This window comes from Camarhynchus parvulus, chromosome 13, assembly GCF_901933205.1.
Source record: "Camarhynchus parvulus chromosome 13, STF_HiC, whole genome shotgun sequence".
Lineage (NCBI taxonomy): Eukaryota > Metazoa > Chordata > Aves > Passeriformes > Thraupidae > Camarhynchus > Camarhynchus parvulus.
Genome location: NC_044583.1, coordinates 16,711,680 through 16,733,222, shown reverse-complemented (window position 1 = coordinate 16,733,222; position 21,543 = coordinate 16,711,680). Strand labels below are relative to the sequence as shown.

Here is a 21,543-nt window from a genome sequence, read left to right as displayed (position 1 = left end):
GAGGAGGAGGGATGGAGGGCGGGATGGAGGGACGGAGGGATGCGGGGAGGGGGGGAGAGGAGGAGGGATGCAGGGAGGGATGGAGGGAGGGATAGAGGGCGTGATGGAGGGAGGAGGGATGTACGAAGGGATGGAGAGGAGGAGGGATGGAGGGCGGGATGGAGAGGAGGAGGGATGCACGGAGGGATGGAGGGCGGAGGGATGTACGAAGGGATGGAGAGGAGGAGGAGGGACGCAGACGGGAAGGGCTGGGAGCGGTTGGGTGGCGGACAGCACCATCGCGTGGCTCTTGACCGCACGGACAGCGACAGAGCAGGAGGAGCAATGCCAGCCCTTGTCCCCTGGACGGGGAATTAAGCCGGCACCCCCGTGCCTCAGTTTCCCCCACCGCAGCACCCTACACCGCGGTGCCTGGCATCGGAAAGCCAGGGCATCACCCAGCACAGCCAGCCCCCCGCAGCCCCACGGCCAGCTGTGGGCACAGCTGCTGTGTCCCCACGGCCGGAGCTGCAGGACAGCACAAGGGGAAGGGTTTGGGGACAGACAGACCAAGGGTGCCATGAGTGATGGGTGCCACGAGTGATGGGTGCCATCATCTCACTGCTGGGCAGAAGGGTCTGGGGGCTCCTGGGACAGCAGAGCTGCTGCTGGGGGTGGCTCACAGATGACAACAGGCCCTCAGGCCCAGGTTACCCACTCACCTTGCTGCCAGCCCGGGACACAGCCACCCCTGCTCCTGCTGTGAGCCCCTGCTCTGCCAGCCCAGCAGCCGCGCCCCTCCAGCCTGTCCGGGCTGTGACCATGCTGGTGACACCGAGAGAGCCCAAACGCCCTCCCCAGAGCACGTGATTGCCAGGAGAGCCCCTCAGGGCTGCCTGCTCCACAAAGGGCACCCACCACTGACCACAGCCACCGCGGGCAGCAGAGCCAGCGCCCGGGGCGGGGACGGGTGGCCGAGTCCCAGACCACGCTGGCCCCCTGCCCTGGCTGCTGCGAGGCTCCCTGGCACCTTGGGGACCGGACACACCTCTGGCAGGGCACAGCCGGGGGCTGGGGCTTTCCCTTTTTAGCTGCCCGGCTCGCAGGGAGCGGCCAGAGTGCAGGAGAGCGGCCGGCTCCCCTCGGCGGCCATGGAGCGGGCTCCAAACCTGGTAGGTGCCTCCCCGGCAGCTCGGGGCTTGCTCCTCGCTTTCCTTCTCTAGCAGAACTGTTTGCATGCTTGTTTGCCTGGGGTTGTTTGCTTTGGAGGTGCTGCCAGGGCCATCCCCCCGTGCCCAGCAGGGTGAGGATGCAGCAGCTTGGGAAAGCAGAGCCACGGCCGGACAGACGGACAGCTGGACAGTCCGGCTCCGGCCACTGAGCCTCCCTGCCCCGGGGCACTGCACACCCACGGGCAGGGTGTGGGGCAGCCTGGGCCACTGCAGGGACACGAATAGCAGCGAGCAGCACTAGAGAAAGCAACTTTGTTCCCTGCTGGGCAGCCTGCCGGGCGGGCGGCAGCACTCGGCTGCGAGGCCGGAGGGAGAAGGGAGGGAAAAAAGCATCTTTTCTCTCTCACCGTCCTCAGAGCACAGAGGGAGGGCTTGGATAAAGATCTCATTCTTGACTGTGTCATCTCTGTATGGCTCCTTTCAAACCAGAGGCTGCCCAGGTACAGCCTGAGCCGGGTCACTCCCCATGCAGCTGCCTCAGCGTGGGCAGGGAGGGCACAGGGCACAGCTCAGGCAGGACAGGCAGGGGCACTTTGGGCAGCACAAATTGCCAGCTGCAAGCAGGGTGAGGGGCAGCCACACGCATCAGCTCATCACGAGTGTGCCCACCATCCCTGCAAACTGCCCTCAGGTGTTTCTCACCTGCAGGCCAGCACTGCCCTTGGGCATTGAATGTGCCATCTCAAAGCCAGTGTGGTCCTGCCATCACCTGGTGACCCCTGCGAGGAGGGAGAGCTCCCCTTCCATGCCAGTCCTGCAGCACAAGCAGCCCCTCACCATCCTCATCCTCCTTCTTCCTCAGCTTCTCCTCTGCATCTTCACCTTTGCCATGGTCCTGGTTCCCGAAGCCAAGGACCAGAGCAAGGCAGCCAAGGGCAGGAGAAGGGGCCTGGCACGGGCACCCACAGCCCCCCCTGGGCTGGCCTGGGCCCCGGGTGAGCCCTACAGCAGCATGGCAGAGTACGAGCACAGCATCCAGGACATGGTGCGCCAGCTGAGGAACGGCTCCGAGCCGGGGGACACCAAGTGCCAGGTGAACCTGAGGCTCTGGAGGTCCAACCGCAGGAGCCTGTCCCCCTGGGCCTACAGGTGAGCTCGGGGACAGGCAAGGTGGCTCAGTGCCAGCACAGGGGCTGGGGTGGCTGTGATGCAGAACCCACCTCACCCCATCACCACCTCTCCAGCCTCATCCTGTCTCCCTCTCCTCCAGGATAAACCACGATGCCACCCGGATCCCAGCAGACATCCCCGAGGCCCGGTGCCTGTGCAGTGGCTGCATTAACCCCTTCACGCTGCAGGAGGACCGCAGCATGGCCAGCATCCCCATCTTCAGCCGCCTGCCCGTGCGCCGCCTGCTCTGCCCGGGCCAGCCGGGGCACAGGGCACAGGGCAAGAGGTGCCACAAGAAGTACCAGATGGTGATGGAGACCATCGCTGTGGGCTGCACCTGCATCTTCTGAGGCTGCAAAGCTCAAACCCTGCAGCTCCCCCAGTGCTGGCCATTCTAACCAGCTTGCTCTTGCTTCCCCAGCTTGCCCGGCCCTTTGGGAGAGGCCACCTGGCTGGGCAGCAGGGTGAGGGGAGCTCCCTGTGCAAGAGCTCCTCAAAACCCCCTGCAGACTCCGTCAGCCTCAGCCCCAGCAGCTGCTCTGGGGACACCCAGGGCAGAGGCAGCCTTTGGATCAGGATCAGGATCAGGATCAGGATCAGGCCTCCTCCCTTCCCAAAGTCCCCACTTCCCTTTGTTTGCTCCATCGCTGCCACAGCTCCTGGCAACACCCAGCCCTCCCAGTCCTTCCCAGTCCTCCCACAGGTTCCTCTGTGCCAGGCTGGGCAGCCCAAGGAGCAGGGTGAGCTGCTGGTGCTTTGGGCAGCTTCTGAGGTCTCAATAAAGCGCATTGCTGGCCCTGGTCTGAGCTGCCCCTCTGTCCTACTCAGCTTCTCCCACCGAGGCTCTTCTGCCCCCCAAACACAAGCCTGGACACCCCCAGAAGCACAGAGCACCCAGCAGGAGCTGTGAGAGCCCTCCCTGCATCCCTGGGGCACAGGAGCAGCGTTGGGCTCCAGGCATGGGAGAGGCCCTGGGATCTCCAGCCCTCCCTGTGAGGCTCCCAAGGGCAAAGCCAGGAAGGCAGCAGAGACTGGTGGGAGCTGGGAAGCTTGGGGGGACCCATCTGCTGCCAATGCCAGCCAGTCTCACCCCTGAAAGCCCCCCAGGATCCCTCCCAAACACTGTGACCCTTTCTCAGGAGAAGGCACAGGCTCCTTTCCAGCAGAGCCTGGGGTGAGGGAACAGGGAAACTGAGGCACACAGCACAGACACAGCAACACTGGGCAGGAACTGTATTCCTGAAGGCCTTCAAGTCATTGGGACACAGCCTGTCCCTTGTCCCCCAGCCCCCCCTGGCCTCCCCAAGGCAATAAATACTCCCCAAACTACCACACACCCCCAAGCTCCTGGCCCACCACCCCTCAGGGGCCTCACAGCTCCGTCTTCACCTTGTGCATCAAGTCCTTCTGGTCGATCTTGTCCAGCTGCTGATGCCAGCGGTTGTAGGCCAGCAGGGCCACGTTCTTGGCCGCCACGGCCGTCATCTCCATGGAGCTGGCCACCCACTCCACGCCGCTGAGGTAGAAGAGGCTCTCGTGGAGCACGACGGGCGGCAGCGCCTTGGCGGCGTCGTAGCGCGGGTACGTCGGCCACTCTGCCACCTGCACCGAGTAGTAGGACCTGAAGAGGGTCTTCAGCTGGGGCTTGTCCAGCGGCCGCGGGGACAGCACGCGCCACACGGCCGCCTCCTGCGGCTGCTTGCGCCGGAACGCCGCCGAGATGTTGACGGGGCAGATGTTGTCCATGGCGTGGAAGAAGAGCTCGGGGGTGTCGGTGGTGAGGATGCTGGTGAAAGGGAACAGCTTGGGGTCGGGGAAGCCGAAGTAGGAGGAGTTGAGGTAGCCGTGCACCACGGAGGTGACGGAGGGCTGGAAGGCGCCGGGCAGGTCGGCGATGGGGGGGTCGAAGTTGTCGAAGGTGAAGTTGCTCCTGCTGGGGTGCAGCGGAGTCGTCACCACCACCAGGTCGTAGAAAGCCGAGCCCTGGCCTTCGGTGCTCTCGTAGTGGACCTGGTACAGGGCTCTCCCCTCTGAAGAGAGACAAGGGACAGTCAGGAGCAGCCCTGAGCCCCAGGTGGTGCTGCCCTCACCCTCTTTTTTCCAACCTGACCTCCATCCCCTGGTTTTCCAGCACACACCACAGCACCTGATGGTTACGGATGAGTTTCTGATGCCTTAGGGTGCCAGAAAGGCTTCATTAAGACATAAAATGTTTCCAGAGAGGCCCAGCCTAGTGGAGGCAAAGAGGACTGGGGGAACACAGCCCACATCCCAGGCCCCAGATGTTTTTTTGCTGTGGTGGAAAGGGGAGCGAGCCTGCAACAAGGATGGTGCCACAGGAGAACCTGATGGACCTCAGGAGGGAGGGCAACCTCAGGGCTGAGGTTGGAGCTGCAGGGTCCCCACTGGATCAGACAAAGGGAGAAGGACAGACCCTCAGGGCCTCTCCCAAAGGCCTCACCAGGACCAGGATGCCCTCCAGCCACAGCATTCCCATGCTGCCACCACCAACCTCCCACCACACCCGTGCCCAGGCTCACCCGAGCTGTGCAGGGAGATGCCAGTCACCCTGGCTGAGATGACATTGGCTTTGGTCAGCTTCAGCAGACCCGAGCACACCAGCTTATTCCCTCCTTCCACCGCCCAGGTGCTGCCCTGGGCTCCCGCCAGCGACATGGCCCCTGCAGAGAGGAAGACGAGGGTGGCTCCACAGCCGGGCCGCAGAGGGGACACTGAGGAGCGTCACGCAGCAAGAGGAGGTGGCTTCACCTGCGAAGGCGGGCACCAGCACGGACTGGCCGTAGCTGGAGCGCAGGACGGCGGCGATGACATCGTCCACGAAGCGCTGGGTGACACCAACCTCCAGCAGGGACTCGGCCACCGAGCGCTGGGTCATGTTCACAAAGGCCTCCCCGCCCAGCGAGCGCAGCAGCTCCTCCAGGCTGGAGAAGGCGTAGCCGTGTGCCTGGTACTTGTAGATCCTGGAGGGGACAGGAGCAGGGGGCACCCAGTGACGCCCCGGTGCCAGGGAAACCCCCCAGCCCCACGGGCTCTCCTACCTCATGAACTTCTCCATCACCTCCTCCACCCACATCTGCAGGCGCAGGAAGCTGATGCCATAGTGCCACCAGAGGCGGAAGAGGTTGAGCAGGTACCAGTCGGTCTCCTCCAGGACGAAGTGCTCCCCGCTGAAGATGGCGCTTTTCCCGGCCACCTCCCGCCGGTGCTTGAGGCCTGTGGGAGCACAGGGAGCGCGTGGCTGCCCCTCCCTGGGGCTGGCTGGCTCCTGGGAAAGGCCAGCACTGGACATGTCCCGGCAGGGATACAGGCAAAGATGCTCTTGGAGGAGCATCAGGAATGAGAGACCCCCAAGGCACGGATTCCCAGCCACATCATGTTGGGGCGTCCCATGGAGCTGCTGCCGACTGGGACAGACTGGCAGGAGTTTGTGAACAACCACCCAACACTGATGCCACCAGACCCCCTGATGGTGACCACCCTGTCCCCTTCTCCCTCCAGGGCACAATAGGAGAGCCAGCAAGGGGATCACCACATGCCTTGGGTGCCAAGGGGGGCTGGCACAAACCCTCCCCACCACCCCAAGCACAGAGCCTGGGGGTGTCCAAACCCTGGAGCTCAGCGAGGGAGGCCATGCAAGCGCTGGGACGCCCAGTCTCACCCAGGATCTTGACGAAGTCCTGCATGTGGAGGCTGAGGGCGTGGATGGAGGCTCCGCGGCTCTCATACTGCTGCTTGTTGACGGTGACGGTGGCCAGGCGCCCTCCCACGCCCGCCGCCTCGTACACGTCCAGCTGCACCTGCGGCCCGAAGTGCTGCTGCAGGAAGTACGCGGTGGCCGAGCCCCCCAGCCCGGCGCCCACCACGGCTGCGGGTGAGAGCGGCCAGAGGCCGGGTCAGCAGCGCCCCGGGGCCAAGGGGGTCCCGCCGCTCCCCCGGCCTCGGCGGGGATGCGCCAGCGGGGATGGGGATGCGGGGATGCGCGGGGATGGGGATGCAGGCTGCCGAGCGGAGGGGTGCGGAACGCTCGGTGCCGGCCCCGGCGGGGCGGGGAGGCGGCCCGGTGCTGCCGGTGCTCCCGGACGCCCACCCCAGCCAGGGCATCCCCGCGTACCGATGGAGCGCGGCGCGGCGCGGGCGGCGGGCGCGGCCGGGAGCGCGGCCAGGAGCGCGGCCAGGGCCGGCAGCAGCGGCAGCGGCAGCGCGGCGGGCGGCGGGGCCATGGCGCGGAGAGCGGGGCCGGCAGCGCCCGCCCCGGCCCGCCCCTCCCGCAGGCTCGGCCCCCGCGCCCCCCGCGCCCGCCCCGCCCCGAGCCCGGCGCGGCCCCGCGCTCCGCAGGGCGGAGAGTGGCGCTGAGGGGACGCGGGGGACAGGGACAGCCTGCGACAGCCCCTGCCGGCATCCCCCTGCCCTCCGCTCCTCACACGCGTCCCACTGCGAGGGCCCGGCCTGAGCTGCCCCGGCAGCACCGCGCTCCTGCCGCCGCCGTGCCGGGGCCGCGGTGCTGCCTGAGCACCCCGAGCACGCTTTCCATGAGCTCCATGTGCTCCGGGTGATGCTCACACAGCTCGGGCCCCGGTGCTGCCTGAGCACGCTTTCCTTGAGTTCCATGTGCACCAGGTAATGCTCACACAGCTCGGGCCCCGGTGCTGCCAGAGCAGGTTTTCCATCCAGCTCCATGTGCTCCAGCTCAGGCCCCAGCAGAGCAGAGCAGGCTGGGTCCTGCCCGCCTCATGCAGCAGCAAAGGCGTTTCCAGCTTTCGCTCGGACTTTCTGCCCTCGGCAAAACAAGGTGTCTGACAGAGAGCGGTTTGTGCCAAGGGCATCCCACGGGAGCCCGCTGCTCCTCGGATTACAAAGGATAGCAAAGGCTGAGCAAAAACTCTCGAACAGGTTGGACATGTAATTACAGACCCAGAGCCTGCTCCAGCCCAGGGCTGGCTCCTTACCAAGGGACAGAATTTTGTTTGAGAATCCATCACTTTGTCTCCAGGAAACACAACACAAGCACAGGCCCCTTCCTTTCCCCAGCCAGGAGGAGCCACTTCAGACTTTCTGCATGGGGAGCACGTACAGCCCTGAACCTCAAGGCTGAATATCTGGGGTGGGCACAGACAAAAATGACCCTTGGTCAGCTTCTCCTCACAACGGCCAGGATCCCACCTGGATGGGGAGATGATCACAAGCAGCTCAAAAAAGCACACAAATATCTTGCAGCACATCTCTGGTTTTAACAAGCTCTTACTAAACCAGCCCTGATTTCCCCAGGGCTGTGGGTGACAAGAAATGTGCTGTGCACACAGCAGGGCTCCCAGGCAGGTCAGCACTGCTCCAAGTCCCCACCCTGCTCGCAGGAGTTTGGATATTTTATCATGCCATAAGCAAAATGCTCTGCCCCAAGCTCTGAGGCTTTCCTGCACATGGTGGTTTGAGAACTCCCACCTCTCACTGCTGCTGCAGAGAAAAACCAGCAGAGCCAGAAATTGCCTAATGGCAGCAGCAGGATTTCCTGGGCTGGGGTGCATTTTAGCAGGATGAGGAAAAGCCCTGTAATGGGCCATCACCCCTGCAGCACGGCTGGCTTTGCTGGCAGATCTTTAGCACGGAAATATTGATCTCACCCCCATAAAGGCTATTTGTAAATGGTCTTTTGCAAATGCTTTTTATTGCAGGGAGAAGTGCCCGGGGGCATCCAGAGCTGTGGCAGAACAAGGCCCACCCACAGGGCACCAAGTGCCACGGCAAAAGCAGGAATGGAGGCCCAGCTATTTTTGCAGAGAAGGAAATCTGTTACAAACACGCCCTCACAGAGAAAGCCTCATCTTTTTCCCCTTAAATCCCTGAAATCACAGCCTGCCTGTGGGTACCAGTGTGAAGGTACCCTGTAAATTAACCCACCCTTAACTGCAGTGCTGCACAATCCCTGGATTGCTGCGGCACAGCACACACAGGGGCAAACAGGCAGCAGAGCCAAGCAAAGACAAACCCAGAGATCCAGATTTCAGCTGAACCAACCACCACCAGAGGCTGGCAGAAAACATTTCTCTCCACAGCCACCCAGGAGCAGACACAGCAGAAGGTGTGGAAATGCCTGGGCAGGTTATCAGTGCAGGAATCACTGACACCAACCCTGTGTGCGTGCATTTCTGGGAGGCCTCCTAAGGCATCGTTAATAAAATGCTCAGCCAAATGCTGCTGTGGCCCTGTCACAGACAATGGGACCAGGAACAGCCAGAAACTTTCCCATGTGCAGCCCCAGCTGGCTGGAGTTGGAATGAGCAGCAGTTTGAGGCAGGGAAAAGGCAAGAGAAGTCACTGCAATTCTTCTGTTTTATTAGCAAATGGACAGCATCTGGACAGCTAAAGGAAATCAGACCTTTCCAACATCAACTCAAATGTTGTAGTCAATTTCTTGCACTGCTCCCACACATCTCTGTCTTTCATACAGCCAGAACCTTTGGGTAAACAAAGAGCACAGAAACACACAAAAATTACAATATATACACGTTTTTCCCCCACCTCAATGGCCTTGGATTTTGGGACATTAGCAATGCTTTGTTCATTTGACTTTGCAAATAATAACAAAACACCTCGAGTTTTAAAATAAAAAAATACTACAATATTCACAATATAAAACTTAAATACTTTTTTTTTTAAATTAAGGTACTGCTAGGAGCTATTGAGTGATCACAGCTCTTCCAACAGAAGCTCTGCTGCTGAAGCACTGGAAGTTAAGGTTCACAAAGCAACATCCATTTCATTCTGCACTGCTCCTGGTCAGAGTTCAGATCTTGCCATGTTCATGACAGTGCCACTGGAGACTTGTCCAGGTGTGGAAATGTCTAAAAGGTACATGACACTTCCTCTCCTCTGCTATTCCTGCCCTGTTCATGTATTCCTGTGTTTTAGTGAGCAGTCACTGGATAAAGTGACTGCAGAGGAGCAGCTCATGTGTCAGTGCCCTCCCTGCAGGAGTTACAGAAACAGGGCAGAAAAAGCAGCAAGAAACAAGCAGAAATACAACCCACCCTTCCACAATCTCATCCAGGACAAAAAAAAAATCATTAAGTGTGCTTGAAAGGCAAGAGAATCAAATTTTACCTGAAATCTGGATTCTGTGATGGAATCCAGGTTTGGTTATTTCATTTTCACTTCACCTTTCAGAAGAAGCAGAAACTGGGACAAACAACAGCTAGAGGATTTATCTCTTTGGTAACATCTGTGAAAGTCTCTCAGCATTGCCTCAGTTTCACAGGAACCATAAAACCTGACAGGATCCTGTAGTTTTGTAGGTTTCACTGGGAGAAGAACTTGCCCCAAATTAAAGAGGGCCTCTGTGAGGGTGGGGAAGACTGCAGAGGGGCTGGATCCCTCAGAGTCCTGCTGCAGCCACACTGCAGTGCCTCAGTGGGAGCAGACCCCAGACAGACAAAATGATAAACCATCTCAGCACAGACAGAAGGTCTGGAGTGCATTTTAGGGTATTTCCTTAAGGCAGAAGTGGGTGAACACTGGCTGAGGAGAGAGGCAGAGTTGGCAAACCCAAGTTAGACTGAGTGGCTGTAATATTTTTTTTCACAGTCCAGTGGCTCCATGGGTGAGTTTAGAGAGGATTTGGATTCCATCACTCCTGGTCAGACCCAGCTGCAGCCTCTCTGTGACAGAAAACTGTAGTGTAAAATGTCAGTGTTTCTGTTTGGCTCCTTACAACTAAAGTTTCACTTTCAAAGTTGGTTTCCAGCTGTCCCCTCATACTGCAAGACTCAGCTGGTACAGCAGGGGCTGAAGAGGCAGCAGAGACCCCACTGCTCCCTCCAGCTGAGGACATGGGTTCCTCACTTTTGAGGAAGAACAGCCCCATTTGTAGTGTCACATTTCATATTTTACCATTCTTCTCCGGAGAAACAGCACACGCTGGTGACCTGCTCAGCACAACAATGGATAGGAAGTCCTGTTTATCTCTGAAACTTCCAAAACCATGGCAATAATACAAGACACTTAACAAGAGGTCTGCCCATGAGCTAAAGCTGCCAGAAGTGCTGTTTCAGGGCTGAAATCTCCAGTACCTTCCTCAGAACCTACTGCAGAGGCAGAAACCCACACTCCAAAAAGGATCCACAGACTCACACCACAGCTGCCAGTAAAAAAGGCTGCACGGAGCAGGTTAGAAATGTGCAAATTACTTAAATTTCTGGGGTGCCAACCCACTAACTGCACACAGTCTCCCCAGGTGAAAGACTGGCAGTATTAAGGCTGTGACAATCTTGAAGTCCACCACTAAAGGGTTTTTCAGCTGAAGCCTCCAAAGGAATGGGAGAAGAATAGATTTTCTTCCAAACCAGGGATGGCATCCACTCTAAAAGTAAAGCATTTTTGGAAGTGGATTTGTCAGATTATGAAACCAATTCCAGAAAGTAAAAAGGAAGGAATGAACAAATCAGTAAGAAACAAGCTGAAAACCAACCATTCCTGGTTTTGTGGCTTAACTGTTCTTGCTGTCATTTGACTGCTTGCTGCTCTGCAAAGGGTTAAATTCTGATCCTCCTCAGTGACTGCATCCTTTCAGCTGAGATAAATGAACTCCCAGGCAATAGGGCCAGTGGGAAATACATATGTGCTGTGACAACAGCATGCCTCCAACCAGGAGGACAGCTCGAGGTCAGCTTTCACTTCCTCAGACTTCTGCTTCTCTGGCTTTCTTGTCACTGCTGCTAAAATTGGTTCAAGGGCACTTGAGACTTTGGAGTAAAGAAGGTTTTTCTCCTTGCATCAAAACCTAAAAGGTTTCATATTTACTAGGATCATTGAAAGTAGAGTCAGAGTGAGGACTGGAAGTTGGTGTAATCTGAGGATCTCTGCCGGAGAGCTGAGAAAATAGAACAGTCCAGATTTCCTGCTTAAGGGCACAGCTCCATTTTGCCAGCAGCTGCAACAAAGAGCACATAGTTTATCATGCTTGAAAGCTGCACAAATACCCACCAGGGAAGAGAAATTACTCTCCTCTAAAACATACATTTGGGTTGGAGATTAAGAGATGTGAGGACAGTTTTCTGGCTCTACCACAAATCACCGTTCCCTGTTTTACCTTTGGGAAAAAAGAGTCAAGCTGGAATTTTACCTGGAGAAGGAATATTAACATTAGTCTGACCTAACAACTGAATTCTTTTTAAACCCTCATCTCTATTCAACTCTAGTACAACAGAGATTCCATGAATTCCAGATTGTTTTCCTGAAGCAACGTAAGAAAAAGCTGCCCCTAAATGTTATTTCAAGTGATCATCTTCACCCCATCTGAGGGGTGTTGGGACAAGGGAAGACATCAAATCCAGGTGATAATAATCCCTCTGGACTTTTCCCAGTGCTTTGCACATGAAAAGCCTCACCACATCCCTGTGAGGTAGGTCAGTATTAATACAGCTGGGGAAAGTGAGGCAGAGAAGTTCCTTTCCTGGAGGCCACTGCAGGAGACGGAAGAGGGAGACAAGAAGAGAATTTCCCTTTCTCTCCACATCTCCCCTCTTCCCCATACAAACCATGGAGAAATAAGCATAGAAGGAGGCTACAGTGCCCCAGATTTCTGTCAAACAGCAGGACCCCACAGCTCCAAGGAGGATCATTAAATACACGAGTACCTCGGAAGGAACGGCGGCGACCCCGAAGCCATCCCACGACACAAACCCAGCTCAATAAATAAGTAAATACAAACAGCTGTGACTGTCCCCAGCCCAGCAAGGTCCCAGGTGGAGCAGCTGGAGGCAGGTCACTCCTGTGCCTCCACGGCCACGCCGACCAGCGCGTGGCGGATGGTGCGGCCGTGCAGTTTGTAGCCGTCCTGCGTGACCAGCGCCACGGTGCCCGGCTGCATGCCCTCGGCTGGCACGTGGCAGATGATCTCGTGGTCGTAGGGGTCGTACCTGCCCCCCACAGGGTTCATCTTCTGCAGGCCGTGCTTGGCAAAGACGCTCTGCAGCTTGGCCTCAATGAGGGACAGGCCCTCGTAGATTTTCTGCAGGGTGGGGTTGGGGTCGCTGGGCTCCTCAGCGTGGCCCGCGGCGCTCTCGGCTGTCTTCTCCAGGATGTCTGCCACCTCCACCAGGTCTCTGCAGAAACTCTGGATGCCTGCAGGAAGGGAGTGAAGGACAGCTTACAGAACATCCAGAGCTCCGGCACCAAGGACAGACAAAGGCACAGCGGTTTGAAGGCACCTTTAAAGCTGCTCATTGATTTGGAGTTAATTTAGCAAGACCGGGAGGTGTCTTCTGATTGCTGGAACCAAAGCTTCAGCATTAAAAGCAATCTAAAGATTCCCCACACCAAGGTATATGCAGGAAATGCACATCCATACCATGACCATATCTATGTTTGGTACTCCTGACAAAGCAGAGCATTAATGTCTCACTCCAACAGCTTTTTGCAACTCACATTTGTCATTTAGGACTCTGCTCCACACCCCCTGCTCCAGTCCCACTGACATAATTTTGTCACACAAATGCCCATTCCACAGGGAACAAACACAATGGGGGGACGCAAAAACAATGCACAGCTATTCAGAAGTACAAAATCCCCAATTTATTCATAGCTTAAAACCATTGTGGAAGGACTGAACCAAAATGGTCCTTGGGTTGGTAGTGAAAAGCCAGGCAGGTTTTGTCATTCGAAAATCATGACAATAGGGTTAGATTGGCTGCATTTCCAGCGGTAGTTTCTTGCACAGTGCAGAAATTCCAGGAAAAGCAGCCTCCCTCAGTTACATAAATGTCATAACTCCCTGACTGGAATGACACATTAGGGAAACAGAGAAAATGAGGCAATAGTCAGGTGCTGTCTGCAGCTGTACATGTGAACAAAGGAGAGGAAGGAGATGCAGCAAAGCAGCAGACAGAAGCCCAGCAATTACCACTCATTTCATGGAATCAGAGTCATTCAGGCTGCTCAAGACCTTGAAGATCATCAAGTCAGCACTGCCAAGGCCACCACTAAACCTTTCACAGTCTTTCCAACACCTCCAGGGATGGTGTCCCCACCTCTTCCCTGGGCAGCCTGTGCTCAGTGAAGAAATTTCTCCTAAAATCCAATCTAAACCTCCCCTGGCACAATTTGAGGCTGTTTCCTCTTGTCTTGCCTCTCATCAATTGGGAAAAGAGACTAACTCCATCTTGCTATGATCTCCTTTCAGATTTTCCCCTTATCTACACATCTCCAAGTCTCACTCTGTGAGCAATTTCTAATAAAGAACTTATTTTTTCTTCATGCTACATATCAAACCCCAAAAGCTCAAAAAACACTCCCAAAATCAATGATCCTGTCGTTGATTATCTCCAAACTCAGCAGCCATTTTATAGCACCATGGGTGGAAAGTAAGAAAATACAGCAGCTCTAATTTCAAGGCTGCTAGAATTAGCTAACAATAAACCTCTTGAGATTCATGCAGTATGGAGAAAAACAGTTTTTCATTCTCAGAGATGGTTCTGGCACAGTGCAATGCCTGAACAGCACTTTCTTCCCCGCTCACCTGCTTCTGCTGCCAAAGCTACAAATCCAGCTCGTTTCACTGATGCTAAAATATTTCTTTTAGAGGTTTTAAACATCTAATCTAGAGATTGACAACTACTGCCCCAGGCTGCATCTACCTCCAATGAACTGAAGCACAGGAGGCTGTTAATACAGAAAAGGAGATCACAACCTGATGGCACAGCTGAGTATAAAATGCACCCTGCCAGAGCCAATCCTCAGCACACAGCAGAGCCTACATTTTCAACCAAGTCAGCAGAACTAAACTCAGTTGCAACTGGGACTATTTAAAAAAAATAGTCCCAATTCTGTGATTCTGTGGGTAAACCTGACAGGACAGGACACAGCTGGACACAGAGAAAAAAACAGTGATTAAGCCCAGATATCAAGAGTCCAGGCCAAGCATCACAGCAGGATCTGAAATAAACGTGGGAGGGCAGGACAGGGGGACAGAAAAGCTGCTGATCAGCATTTTCTGCTCAGGCAGGCAGGCCAGTGCAGTAAACACAGCTCTTCTGCTTACCAAAGAGTTTGGCATCTTCCACAAACTTCTGCGTTCTCCTCCGGACATTTTCAGAATCTGCCAAAGCTCGCCGGTATCGCTCCTGTAACCAGAGGGGACACATCAAACCTGCAGGTGAAACCCTCTCCTGACACTGCAAACCCCTCAGAAAGGCTTTAAAGAGAGAAGCTTGTGCTGGGCTGCTGCATTTTCATACAAAGACAAGTCTTTCCACTGATTAACCAAAAACTGCAACTCTTTCACAAGACCCAAGGCCAAAAATATTCTGGGCACTGAATGGCTGAATTCAGCTGAACAGCCACAGTCAGGCTGCTGCTGAGATCCTCCTCTCTCCAGCAGGCAGCTCTGTGACTGCTGATTTCTCACTCAGGGCAGCATTCTCAGGGTGATTATCTCCAGAACAGCCCAGTGCGGCGGCATTTAATCCTCCCCCAGTCACGTGTGTTCTTCAATATAGAACCTGATTTGAATCACACACAGGCACTTAAAAGGGCTTCCCTTCTCGGATAATCTGGATCCAGTGTGACATAAAGCTGTTAGGGAGTGTCCAAAGGAGGGGCATGAGGATGGGGAAGGGTCTGGAGAGGCCCTGGAGAGCAGCTGAGGGCACTGGGATTGTGCAGCTGGAGGAGGCCGAGGGGAGACTCCCTGGGGGCTGCAGCTCCTCCCGAGGGGCAGCTCCCATCTCTGGGACAGGGACAGGACCCAGGGAAGGGCTGGGGCTGGGCCAGGGGAGGCTCAGGCTGGATTTTGGGAAAGGTTCTGATTCCCCCAGAGGGTGCTGGGCACAGCCTGAGGCTGCCAGAGCTCCAGGAGGGCTTGGACATCCAGAGTGGGATTTTGGGGCTGTGCAGGGCCAGGAGCTGGGCTGGATGATCCTATGGGAACTCAGGATACTCCATGACTTTATGCCAACATGTGACGCTAATCAGCACGAAGCTACTGCCACAAGGCTGTGAAAGAAGTGACCAGCTCCAAGACACAGCTTTTCCTGCCAGGATCACACCATCAGTGCCCTGCTGCAGGCACTGCTGACAGATGGTGTTTTGGGTGCAATTTCACCCTCTCACACTCAGGGCACAGCAGCTCTGGAGCTCTATGTGTGTGTGTCACAGCATTTAGGGAAAAATCCAGGGCTGAAAACCAGACCAAGCCAAGGGGACTGAAGCAAAGGCGTCCAGCACACTCACAGTTAAATCCCGGACTTGCTCTTCCAATTTGATGGCTTTGTGCTCCAAGGCACAGTCAGAGAGGGGGTGCTTGGGCTCCTCACTGGGCTCCTCTGGGCCACACTCGTCTCCTGTACTCCTCTGCTGAGCTGCAGTGCTGAAGGCACAGGGGCACCCTCTGAAATACAAACTAGGGACACAGAAACAAAGTTGAGTAACTTCAGGGTCCGTGAGAATTCCAGATTAGTGACAGTATTAAACGCAGGCTCTCTTAAAAGAGGTACACAGGGTTCTAGTCACAATTGTAGTTCTTTTCAGAAAGCACACACAATCAGCAAAGAAACACAAAGAGGTGGGTTTGATTTATTTTATTTTAGACTAACATGGCACACAGAGGTTTTGCTCCACTTCTTTGGCATACCTTCAAAAGAGTCAGATTTTCGGAGAAACACAGAATGAGGTTGGAAAACCCCTTCAAGACCACCAAGTCCAACCTGTACCCAATCCCCACCTTGTGACCCACCCAGAGCCCTGTGTGCCACATCCACTCATTCCTTGGACACTTCTGCCACCTTCCTGGCCTTTTCCAACATAAATAATTCTGTGATTCCCTGATTGTGTTTCACTTTTCCTACTACTACACTCACTTTTACAAACCAACCTAGGCAGGGCTCATTCCTGCCAGTGTGAGCCTCAGCTCCACCTCCCTCTCCCACCTCACACCAGGAAGAATCGGCAGAACAAAAGAGAATTTACTTCCAAACCAGCTCCATCCAGGAAGCATTTCAGTACACACCTAACAAGGAAGGGTATATTCCCCTTTTTTGAGAATACCTGGGCTCTTCCTCTGAGCAAAGCTTCCAACACCCCCATCGTGCAATGTTTTATATCCCCTCTATGCAATATTTTCCATACATTAAGTGCACATCTAGCCCATGAAAGGCAGCAGAGCCCAGAAATCCCTGTGCTGGCACCAGCTCCACTCCCTGTGCTTTTACAGAACAATTCCACTCTGCACAGAGAGGCTAATTTAGACCCCAGAATCGATTCAGCTGCATTCACATTACCAGGCCTGCACCACGAAGCATTCTTCCTCTTTAGCAAGGCTGCACTGCTCAGGTTCAATGTCACACAAGTGCACAGAGTTTGTTCTGGGGTCTATCATGAAGCCTCAGTGCTGTTCAGCTTTTGCCCCCTTTATTCCAGCACTGGAGCTGAGCAGAATTCAATCTCAAGGAGTTAAACCAGCTGAAAAATAACCCTATAAAACAAGAGGACTTTTCTCTCAGTGTCCCTGAATAGGTCTGCTGCCAGATCAGATCAGTGCAAGTGCCAGTACCAAAGAGAAGCCAAATATGTGAGATGTGGGGCAGGGAGAAGGTGTCTCTGAGGGTTTAGACTGGCTCAACCCTCAAAGCCCAGCTCAAGAGATCTGTATCTGCCCCAAGACCACCAGGAATCTCCTCCCATCCCTGTTTAACAGCCCAGATGTTTCCTCATTTAAATCCTTAATAGCAGGGTGCTAAAAGTCCCACAGCACTAATGACAAACTTCCTCTCCCCACCGGATCACCTGTATGTTAAACCACTCCTTTTCAACAAATTATGTGCCAAATACAAACCTCAAAGTGCTTTCTCTACTTACACTTGCTCTAGAGGAGGATGTTCCTCAGACTAATCTTTAAGAACTGTCTTAAAGATTAGTCTTTAAGGGTTCCAGGAATGCCAACACAGGAAAAAAAACCCCACATTTCATCCCTGGCTGCTGTTTGGGGCACAAGACCACATCTTGAATGATTTTAAGATTCCTGTCACGTTTGTTTTATTGACTGATTAACAGTACTTTATCAAAGTTAGAGAAAGTACATTAAACTAGAGGGGAGGACAGAGTAAGACCCCTTCACCAAGCCTTCAAAATCAATCTGAGGCTTCCTTTGCACATAAAAACGTCCATGGGAAGCAGCAGCTACAAGCTTTATCCTTTATCATCTCACATTTCATTTCAAAGAGCTGCAAGGATGGAAATCAGCCATGCTACAGCTGAACCCAAGAACCTGAACCACAGCTGAGAAATCTCGCTGGGGCCCTCAGAGGTGAAACTCCAGTGTTTTGAAAATAGGCTGTGCAGCTCAGGTAACTCCTCTGCCCCCAAGATGCCAAAGCTGGGGAGGTTTTTCCCTCTGCCGGTGGTTGCTGGCAGGGATGGGTGTGTTCTGCGTGGGAGATGGGCACGGAGGAGCCGGTCCCAGCTGCCTACGTGGAGCAGGGAGCTGCCTGCATGGACTCCTCTGTGCAGCCTCTGAACCCAAATCCCAAATCCCAGAGTGCTCCCCCGAGCAGGGACATGCCCTGGCAGTCACAGGCTGCCCGGAAAAGTTATGGCCGAGAAATCCCAGCCTGACTCCAAAGGGAATTCTTCAGGTCTGTTATGCGGGAGTTGAAAATGCTGCTCGATTGACTCCTTGCTGCAGGATGAAAGGAATTCTCCCCAACAAGTGGCAGGAGCTATTTACAGGCTGTCCACTGACTGGGCTCCATCTTCCAAAGGCTGGTCTGATCACAGCTGCCCTAAAAATAGGGATGGATCCCACGGGAGGAAGCTGACACATCCTGAAGTGACAGACACGTGGAAGTCGCGGGCGTGTGAAGGGAGTTACACAAGTTGGTGTTACAGAAAGATTTACAAAGCGATGTCACAGAAAGCCAAAGAGATAAGAGAGAGCAGAGAAGTTGATTGCAGCCATATGGCTTAAGCCAACTGTCCTTCAAGATTAATATTTCAGTGATGAGAGAGGGTTTCTGGCCGGAGCTACAATGGTATCATCACCTCTTTCTGGAGCATCCGACCATTCCGAAGTGACAATCAGCTCTCTCTAACTCAAGGGTCCTTCCCCACCCTGCTGGAACACTCCCTCCTCCTCCTCCCAAATCTGCATGACAAAGCTCTCGAGTGCTGAGACACAGGAACATCTGCACTGGTTTCAGCTCTGACGAGCCTGCTTTGGAAGGAAATGTAATTACTGCCAATTCCTCCGCGCTGTTTCATCAGGGAGTGACTGCAGAGATAATGCAGCGCGAGCAGGGCACTGTCCCGCTCTGGGGTGGCCGCACCTCGAGAACTGGGGCAGTTTTGGGTGCCAGGATGTGAGAAAGGCCTAAAGCTCTTAGAGAGTGTCCGAAGGAGGGACACGCAGATGGTGCAAGACCCACTGCACATTTTTCAATGGGGCAAAGCAGTTTTCACGCACGTAAGAGGGAGAATTTCCTGACATACATCTACATTTAGTCCCAAACACAGCTGCCTTTACTATGTGCTGCAGATTTATTATATTACATTTAAATAGTCTTTTAGTGGTGCTTCTCTTCTAGACAAAAACAAAAAATTAACACGCATTTTGGCTTTTTTTCTTTTCATCTGCCCACACTTCAAATAAGCAAAGCACCTTTATGGAGTTCTCTTTTCTAAGCCATATTCCATGATGTAAAAAAAAGCATGAGTGGACATTGTTCCTGTCTAAATATTGACACAATTAAATGGATTCTCTGCCTGCGACCACCCAAAACACACTGATAGCATATGTGCTGCCTCACCACCAGAAACAAAACACGAGGAGCACATTAAACCTGAATAATTAATGAATAAATTAATGAATATATGGTTCCGCCGGGCGAGACACAGAACCCACCCACAGTGGCAGGAAACCACCTCCCAACGCGACTTATCGAGCGCGGAAACGCTTTGCCTTAAAAATGAACAATAATTTGCAAAAAAACACCCAAAAAAAGCCTTTTCTGGGAAAGGAGCTCGGTTATGGGGGGTATTTCTGCTCCAGGGCGTTCTGAGGAGCGCAGAACGGCAGCGCGGGGTTTCGGGGTGAGATGGGGAGCGGCGGGGGATGATGGAGACCGGCAGGGTCTGGCTGTGGGTTGGGGTCGGGGTCCAGATCCGGGCCCGGGTCGTGTTTGGGGTGCGGGTGTGGATCGGCTCCGTTGCCGCCCCCGGCGCGGCGCCCGCCCGGGCCCGGCCCCGCGGCGCTGCCACGTCTGTCCCCCACACCCCGCGGCTCCGGGCCACCCCCGGCCCCCATCCCGGCCCGGCCCGGCCGGTCCCAGCCCGCCCCACGTACCTGCCGGTGCCGGCCTTCCCGGCCGCGGGCAGCAGAGCCCTGAGGCGCCGCAGGAGCGGGCGGCCATGGCCCCGCACGGAGCGGCGGAGCAAGCGGCGGCGGTGCGCCCGCGGCAGCGCCGAACTACAGCTCCCACACGGCCCTGCGAGCGGCGGGCGGGCCGGCCGGCCGAGGGGCTGCGGCCTGAGGGGAAGGCGGGCATGCGGGAATGGAGGGCGGGCGGACAGCGCTCCGCCCGGCGCCGCACACGCGGCTCCGGGACACCGGGACTCGGCTCCGGGCACAAAGGGCCGGGATCCGGGGTTTGGCTTCGGGACCCCGGGACTCGGCTCTGGGCACAAGGGACAGGGACCCGGGGTTTGGCTCCGGGAACCGGGACTCGGCTTCGGGCACTGGCTCTGGGACCCGGCTACAGCTCCCGTGTTCCAGGGATCGGACCCGGGCACGCAGCAGCAATTCCCTGGAGCTCGGCCCCGGACCCAGCTCCATCCCCCGGGACTCTGATTCGGACTCGGCCCCAAGTCCTGCCCTGGCGGAGCTCGGACCTGGACACGGGTACACAGCTCCGGTCCCCTGGGCTCGGACACGGGCACACGGCTCTGCCCCTGGGGCTCTGACCTGGTCCCCACAGGGCTCAGACCCTGCTCACCCCGAGACACACAGCTCCCGCCACTGGCTGGGCGGGTTAAAGGTGATAACAGGACAGGTTTCACCTCTAATTCAGGAAAGGACTGGAAGAGACTGCGAATGTTCCTTACCCGTGGTGAATAAACATTAAGCAAAGCCCAAAGCCTTGGCCAAAGTTGCCAACAGCTGCGTGAAGGATGAGGGGGAATGGCTTCAAACTGCCAAGCACAGAGTTAGATGGGATATTGGGAAGGAATTCTTCCCTGTGAGGATGCTGAGGCCATGGCACAGGGTGCCCAGAGAAGTGTCCAAGACCAGGGTGGATGGAATCTAGAGGAACCTGGGATAGTGGAAGGTGTCCCTGGCCCTTGGAATGAGATGAGCTTTAATATCCCTTCCAACCCACACCAGTCTGGGATTCTCTGATGTGCTTTCAGGGAGCTGCTTGTCCCAGCAGCTGCTGGCACAGCGGTGCTGAGCCCAGCCCAGCCCCTTTCCCTGGGAGCAGGAGCAGCATTCCCACCCTGTTCCCTCAGCCACAGGACCGGGCAGGCCAGTGCCAGTGTTTTTATTAAAAGCTGCTTACCTAGGTACTAACACAGGGCTGTGGAAGAGTGAGCTCCAGAGGTTAATTATGGCAGTCCATAGCATGAGAGGGTGATGATGACTCCCTTGTTCCCAGCACAAAAGCTGGGGCCTTTCCATTCCTATCCTTTGTTTCTGCCTGTGCTGAATGACCTTACTCTATTTCACTTTTCTGCTCCAACAGCCCTGCTGATTTTTTTTTTATTTTTAGACTTCCCTTCACTCCATTTTGATCACATGCCTTACCAACCTGTGTCTGAGTGCAGCAGCCAGAGTGTGAATGTGCTGTTGGCCAGGAGACAGCCCTGTCCCCTTCCCTGCTACCCCCAAAACCAGCATGAGACCAGGGCAGGAAGCTGGCCTGCCTCCATCCCCAGCCCTTTGCTTCTAAGCTGTTTAGCAAAGGTAAAAGGTGCCCACTGTTAATTTCCTTTCCAATGCTAACACTTGAGCTTCCTTCATTCCAAGGGATGGCAGCACACCCTCACCCTTACTGCCTGGAGGACAACAAGGAAATACTGGACAAAGGCACTTAGTTGAGGCACAGCAAGCTCGAGCCATGAGGAACCCTGAGATGAGACCCTGCAGAGCTGGGAGCAGTGAACAGGGTGAACAACTGGCATCTCCGAAGTGGCTGGTCCTGAGCAGCTCCTGAATCCCAAA

At 55.3% G+C, this 21,543-nt stretch overlaps 3 protein-coding genes across 3 annotated transcripts; 1 reads left to right on the top strand and 2 right to left on the bottom strand.

Moving 5' to 3' along the window:
* Positions 1-1,130: 1,130 nt before the first annotated feature.
* On the top strand, positions 1,131-2,671 carry IL17B (interleukin 17B). Its single transcript, XM_030957642.1, has 3 exons — positions 1,131-1,151; positions 2,014-2,300; positions 2,422-2,671. The coding sequence occupies exons 1-3, from the start codon at positions 1,131-1,133 to the stop codon at positions 2,669-2,671; spliced, it is 558 nt and encodes a 185-aa protein (XP_030813502.1).
* An 868-nt stretch (positions 2,672-3,539) lies between these two features.
* On the bottom strand, positions 3,540-6,562 carry PCYOX1L (prenylcysteine oxidase 1 like). The gene is made up of 6 exons (XM_030957321.1): positions 6,454-6,562; positions 6,001-6,207; positions 5,381-5,555; positions 5,091-5,302; positions 4,862-5,002; positions 3,540-4,351 (listed from the first exon to the last, which is right to left on the bottom strand). The coding sequence occupies exons 1-6, from the start codon at positions 6,560-6,562 to the stop codon at positions 3,693-3,695; spliced, it is 1,503 nt and encodes a 500-aa protein (XP_030813181.1). The 3' UTR covers positions 3,540-3,692.
* A 2,434-nt stretch (positions 6,563-8,996) lies between these two features.
* GRPEL2 (GrpE like 2, mitochondrial) lies at positions 8,997-21,503 on the bottom strand. The gene is made up of 5 exons (XM_030957720.1): positions 21,369-21,503; positions 19,669-20,213; positions 15,564-15,732; positions 14,374-14,455; positions 8,997-12,458 (listed from the first exon to the last, which is right to left on the bottom strand). Exons 1-5 carry the CDS (start codon positions 21,501-21,503, stop codon positions 12,100-12,102), a joined length of 1,290 nt encoding a protein of 429 aa, XP_030813580.1. The 3' UTR covers positions 8,997-12,099.
* Positions 21,504-21,543: the final 40 nt, after the last annotated feature.